Genomic DNA, 6737 nt, shown 5'->3' with positions numbered 1-6737 from the left:
AAAAAAAGTCCAGGCTTGATGGTCTGGAAACCCGAGACTATGGCCCTTGGACACCCTTCAAGCTGGGAACTGAACTTAACCCCTGTGACTCAACTGTCAGCCAAATAATAGGTCTATAAAGTGAACAGTAAATCAGGAGGGTATGCACTCATTAGAACAATCAAGTATTGCAATCAAGAGGGCAGCATTTGCCCAGGGATAGAGCTGGGATGGTGGGTGGGATTGGGACGGAAGGATGATGTGAAGGGGTGGGTGCAGGGAGAAGTGGGAAGAATGCTGTACTATGTGAGAACTGCAGTAAATGTCACAAAAAGAATGTGTATGGATTACTGAACAGAAAGCCAATTTGCTCTGTAAACTTTTACCCAAATCACTATTTAAAAAAAAAAAGAAAATGAAAAATTTAATAAAAAATAAAATAGAACTGACTTGATGGCACCTACAAAAGAAGAAAAAAATGAAAAACAAAAATCCCCTATGGAGCACAGTCTTCCTGTTTACATTAGTTGGAGTCAATTTGATGGCAATTTTTTTATAGACATAGCTACAGAGTTGGATCCATTAGAGAAGTTAGACTCCTAGTCTGAATGGAGAGTGTTTCCATTTTGCTGGTTCTGTGGAGAGCCTCTGTGAAATGAAAGGAACAAACATTTTCAAAGAAGGAACAAACATTCTATCTCAGATTAGGTATTAAAAAAGGAATTTGTTTATTGAGGGCAAGAGGATGCAAACAATATAAAAATCAAAAGCTTATCTGGCATTTAATTGACTTTTCTTTCTCTACTTGTCAAACAGGAGTTAGAGTTTATTTGTACATATTCTGAAGGGCCCCAATCTGTTCATGAAATCCTTATACAGGGGAAAGCTATGGGGCAGACTCCTGAAGCAACTCTTTGGGATAACTCTTGTCAGGGTGGGAGTCATTCCTCAATACTGCCTATTTTTACTTCTTTCCCTTCTGCTTCATGTGTACTACAAAATAGTCGTTACATGCGATGGTGAGCCCAGCAATTAGGGAAAGGAAGCTCTGGAAGCCCACTTTGCCATCTCGGCACTGGTCCAGATCTTTCATTATTTTGTCCACGGCCAGAGGGTCTTTTTGGTTCTGAAAAAAAGAACAAAGTTAAGAAATTATCAGGCAGTGGTTGCATGATGAACTGATTTCATTTGCACTGCTGACAACCACGTGCACAATCTCCCCATTATCTGAACTCTTGTTTGGGAGCTCTGGTGGTGTAGTGCCTAAGGCGTTTGACTGCTAACCAGAAGGCTGGCGGTTCAAACCCACCAGCCACTCCTCGGAAGGAAGGTTGGGCAATCCTACTTCCGTAGCGATACTGTCTCGGAAACCCAAGGAGGGGTCGCTATGAGTCGGGGCCGACTCGATGGCACATAACAACAACAACAACTTTTTTTTTTAAATTTTATTTTGCTCACTTTTTATTGTGATTTGGGTGGAATTTACAAAGCAAATTCATTTTGCATTCAACAGTTCAAACACATTTTGTTTTGTGACAATGGTTTCATTTCCTGCAATGTAACACCTCACCTCACACTTCCGCCCTGTGGTTGGTTACTCTTTCCCTGTGTCCCTGCCTGTGCATTCCTACCTTCCTTTCTCCCTACGCAAATGATGCCCTTCTAATCTCCCATTGTTCTGGTTACCTAGTGCCACCCTGACGAGAATATACCACCAATAGGATGGCTTTAACAAACAGGAGTTTATTCTTAAAATTTGGAGGCTTAAGCCCAAGTTCAAAGTGCCAGGCTCTAGGGGCTGGGTGAAAGCCTCTCAACCTTGGGCTTCAGTGTTGCCTCCTGCTCCTGACCCACTGAAGTTGGAGGCCTTTCTTCACTCAGCTGCTGGCTGTTGAGGCTGACAATGCCAAGGTCAACAAGTAAAAAGGCATAGTCCCGATATTACCAAACTGCACAGCAGACCATTAATTCAAGTTCATTGAAGGTCCCAAGATCGGCAGAGCATGGCAGGCTGCTGAACAATGATTCGCCTACATGCAGTGTTCAAACGTGCCATAAGCTGGAGACCATTCCCAAAGCTATTGCTTATACATGGGAAGCAGACCACATCCCTAAAGCTGCTCAGCTGCTTGTGATAGATCCCACCATGGAGCTGACTGCCAGTCTCATCATGGGGAGTAACTACCACCAGCTGTCTAGCCACTCAACCAGGCCCAGCCAAGTTGACACACAACCTTAACTACTACACCCATGGTTGATTGTTTTAAGGAGTACATCTCCCTGGTATAGTGTTCCATTCGTAGGCCTGTCTGGAGTCTGTATTTTTATGTTTTGTGGAGCATGTCAGTAAATTCATATTTATTTGAAGCTAGGAGAGAGGTTCCTATGACATTCTTTCATATAACTGTAGGAAACTTAGAAATTTTCAATTTTGAAAATAATAGAAAGAGAAGATTCCATGCCAGAGAACATAGATGCAGGTCTCCTAATTTTTAATCCAGGGCTCTTGCCACTTAGAACTATTTGCAGTTTAACTGTTTCTACAATTTTTAAAATCACAAGTGGTGCCTAAGAACCATCCTAAATCCTCCATTTTGTAGTTTAAACTTTGATTCTGACTCACAGCAACCCCCTTTGGGTTTCCGAGGCTATAAATCTTTATGGAAGCAGATCCCCCATCTTCCTTCCATGGGGTGGCTGGTAGGTTTGAACCACTGATCTTCTCGTTAGCAGCCAGGTGCTTTATCTACTACACCATCAGAGCTCCTTTACATGCGCTTAGTAAACTTTTATTCCTGATACCATAGTCAAATCCTTAAAAAGTGAAACTCCTTAAGAAAAGATTTCGTAAGACTATTTAGGAAGTAAGTTTCATTCAGATCATTGTCCTATGGATTTTTATTTATTTATTTTTAAGGAGATGCCATAGATACCACGGGGTGTTTTTAGGTTTGGAGAGGATGAAGAGACAGCTTTCATTTCTCGCTGGCACAGCTGAGGCCACGCTAGTGTGGCTGTGTGATCTAGTGTCTGTCACATAGGTTAGTAGGCTCTACTTTATCAAATATGACTTGAGGAGGTTGGACTAGAGTACCTCTAAGATCCTTTCTTTAGGAGTTGATACATCTATGCCATGTTACACTCTCTGCTGGACAGTGTGCTTTGGGTGGGTTTTAACATGAATATGAATATGCAGTCATATATGCTTGAGACTGCCAATGCCTGGTATGACTACATGGGGCTGAGATGGGCAGGCAAGATCCTTTTTGTTTTCATCTTGTTCCCATGGTGATTGGCTTGATCACTCCTTTTTGTAGAGTTGCTGGTTAGAAGTGGAAATGTATGGGCTCCCTATGGGTCTATGTTATCAACTGGAGAGGGAGATATGTGCCATGAGAGTTGTTAAAGGGCCCAGATAAAGAATTTATGAATTCCAGTGACAGTGTCATTAAGTGAGGGAACTGACAGTGTCTCACATGTGCTGGATGTTTATAAATTGCACTCAGAAATCCCTAACATTAAAGCAGCAGCAGTTCCTACAAAGGACTGCAAACTGCTACCCTAAGTAATCAATTAAAACCTGGTAGTATAGTGCGTAAGGCATTTGACTGCTAACCAGAAGACTGGTGGTTCAAATCCACCAGCCATTCCTCGGAAGGAAGATTGGGCAATCTACTTCCACAGAGATACTGCCTCAGAAACCCAAGGAGGGGCCGCTATGAGTTGAATCAATTTGACGACAGTGAGTTTTCTATGTTGCTATCTCTGTTTTTGGTGGGTTTCAGTTAATTCTAGCCTCACCTTCAGCTTCCTGGCTGTGGTCAGAATGAGTAAAATTTGGATGGCATAAGGGGTCAATTTTAGAAGCAAACTGCTCCATCAATGCAGTGAGTATGGGTGTGCCTGGAATTATGACCCGATGCCTAGAATAAACTACCTTGCAACCTCCAGTACTTCCTGCCACATACGCCCTTTATGTTTCCTGTGCTGCAAAGCCTTTAGGGTAGAAGTGTCTGTGTCTTACATGATATTCATCCTGGCTTCTAACTTACACAACAACATGATTCGCAAGTATTGAGTGTGCTGAGAAAGGCTTTGTTCGTGTGATAGAAAGGCTTACAATGAGCACGCTCTGTCCTTGCATTTTATACTTGCCTTGAACTATCGTAGAAAGTGAAGGTAACTATGGAGATAATCATGCCCCGCCCTATCATTTTATAGAGGAGGGAACTGAGGCCCAGAGAACTGAAGCAATCTGCCTAGTATTAGCTGGGGCGGAGTTGGCTTTTCTAACTCCTGGTCTGGGGCTATATCATAAAAAAACAGCTGCTGTCAAGTGGACTTTGACTCGTGGTGACCCTGGCATGTTACAGTAGTAGGACTGTGCTCCACAGAGTTTGCAATAGCTGATTTTTCAGAAGGAGATTGCCAGGTTTTTTTCCCAAGGTGCCTCTGGTGGACTTGAACTGTCAACCTTTTGATTAGCAACTGAGCACATTACCTGTTTACACCACCAAAGGACTCTGGGGATATATCACAGGCTTCTAGAAACACAGAGCAACTATGATCTAACTCATTTTGAGATAGCAATATGGTAACTGCAGCTCAGAGTTAGGCTATTTTCATGTTTTTTAACTGGTATTGATAAGATGTAAATCACAGTGCACCACAAAGCCCCATGTTTATTGACATAAGACTCAGGGGCTTAACTAATGTGCTATTTACCAGGCAGATGACAAGAGGCAGGACCCAGCCTTTTACCGTCATTTCCTTTCACCCTTTAGTGGCTAATACATTATTCAACACCAAGCAGAGTAATGATCCTTTCAAAGCGATTACATTTGTAACAGGAAAAGGTTTTATATTCCAATCCAATGTATTGTCAAGCAACATTTTACCTTCAAGTAAATTCTACAACTGTCTCATAAGGGGGGGTCTACAATGGACAATTGTGCCTGTGGCCTAAGTCCTGAGTAATGCATCTAAGTTGATGGCAGAGTCCTCCTGTAGTCTGTCTGTCTGTTAAAGGTGACAGTGTTCCTGTGCTCCTGTGTTCTGAGAGCACTTTCAGTGTGAAAAGCAGTTATTTCTGGAGTGAAGCTTGCCTCTCCTTCAGTAGATACTTGACACTATTCCTTTACAGATTAAAGTTGCAAAAAGAAAAAAAAAATCCTTTGATTTGAAGGCATTTAAGAAGGGAGATTCAAGTTGTTCAAAGTGACATCTTCCTCTCCAGGTTTACAGTCCCCTGGTTGACTATTCTCTCGTGAAAAGCCTTCTTCCCAGCAACAGTAATGTCAATGGATGCAGATGACTCTGGATAGAGTTTTTCTAACCAACACCTACCTCCTATTATGGTTATTTGTATGGAGCCTTATTTCAACTTCAGATTCTAAGTTCCTTGGGGACAGGGACTGTGTCTTCTTTCCTTTTTTTTTTCTCCTCTACAGTATCTTACAAATAATAGTAGGCACTCAATTATATATAATAAATAAATGAACAAAAATATCTTTCTAGAATTTTCTACATAGGGAAGGGATGGATAAAGGAAAGGAAAGGAACCAGGGTCTAAAAGCATTGATTTATTTTCTTTCTGGTTCTTTGAGTCTTTCAGCACTTACTTCCAAAAATCCAGGGAACTCCTTTTCCATGAGCACTCTCAGGTCCTCCTTTGTTAAGTAGCATTTATCCCCAGCAAATCTGTGAAACGTAAACATCATCGTTTCCATGGCATGTTCCATTTGAGAGGGCATTTTGGTGAGGTCTGTGGGAGCCTGTCAAAGAACGTAAAGAAACAAGATTTGCATTAACTGTTAGGCCACATGTATTACCAGTCTTTTGATGATAACTGAGAGGAGGATGATTAGATGATCCATTTGGTCCTTTCTGGCTGTAAATTCAATGAATCTAAGAAGCAGTTCACTGCAGTTTTGGAATCTCTTGCTGACGAAAATAGACACCTCAGGCATTAGTGCTCTGAATGAGGGATTTATCTAGTTGCCACCTAAATTCTGCATAATGATGAATAAAAACTGTAATCATTTGGAAAAGCAAGATTAGTGTCCCTCTTTTTAAATGACAAAGCACTTGCTGAAAGAACATATATTTTATCATTTCTCTCGGTACTGGTCAATGGGCTCTTGTCTGTGGCTGAATACCAACAACTCACACAGTTAAATCTGGTTAATATGAAACTTTAACCCTCCAAGTTTAACTTGGCAGACTACTCAATCTGATCCTAGGGTTTAGAAATCTGGGTACAAATGAATTTGTCTGCTGGGTGTGTATTCTTCACTGCAGTTCTTGTCATTTATTGTGATAAAGGCATTTGCATTTCCAGCAGTAAAATGCATTAGTTTCACCCCAATAAAAGCCCATTATCTAGTTCACTTGAGAAGCTACAAGTAACCAAAAGACCAAACCCACTACCATCGACTCAATTCTGACTCACAGTGACCCCCTCTGGGTTTCCAAGCCTATAAATCTTTACCGAAGTAGATTGTCTCATCTCTCTCCCATGGAGCAGCTGGTGGGTTTGAACTACCCACTTTCTGGTTAGTATCCAGATGTCTTGCCCACTACATCATCAGAGCTCCTTTGGTACAAGTAACCAAAACCAAACCAAACTCACTGCTGTTGAGTCAGACCCAACTCATAGTGACCCCACCTTGGGTTTCCAAGGCTGTATCACTATGGAAGTAGATTGCCCAACCTTCCTTCTGAGGAGTGGCTGGTGGGTTTGAACTGCCAGCCTTCTG

The 6737-nt window shown here is 41.8% G+C and overlaps 1 protein-coding gene across 1 annotated transcript; it reads right to left on the bottom strand.

Moving 5' to 3' along the window:
* Positions 1–943: 943 nt before the first annotated feature.
* Positions 944–5732, bottom strand: S100A10 (S100 calcium binding protein A10). The gene is made up of 2 exons (XM_007950856.2): positions 5601–5732; positions 944–1105 (listed from the first exon to the last, which is right to left on the bottom strand). Exons 1-2 carry the CDS (start codon positions 5730–5732, stop codon positions 944–946), a joined length of 294 nt encoding a protein of 97 aa, XP_007949047.1.
* Between the last annotated feature and the right edge of the window lie 1005 nt (positions 5733–6737).

Source organism: Orycteropus afer, unplaced genomic scaffold, assembly GCF_000298275.1.
Source record: "Orycteropus afer afer isolate SDZICR_OR568_19922 unplaced genomic scaffold, OryAfe1.0 scaffold00290, whole genome shotgun sequence".
Classification (NCBI taxonomy): domain Eukaryota; kingdom Metazoa; phylum Chordata; class Mammalia; order Tubulidentata; family Orycteropodidae; genus Orycteropus; species Orycteropus afer.
This window is presented reverse-complemented; position numbering and strand designations above follow the sequence as displayed.

Excerpts from the sequence above, each read along its gene's own strand:
- S100A10 (XM_007950856.2), bottom strand. The coding sequence starts at position 5,732 with ATGCCCTCTCAAATGGAACATGCCATGGAAACGATGATGTTTACGTTT. Across the intron at positions 1,106-5,600 it reads AGTTCCCTGGATTTTTGGAA|AACCAAAAAGACCCTCTGGC; the intron begins GTAAGTGCTGAA and ends TCTTTTTTTCAG.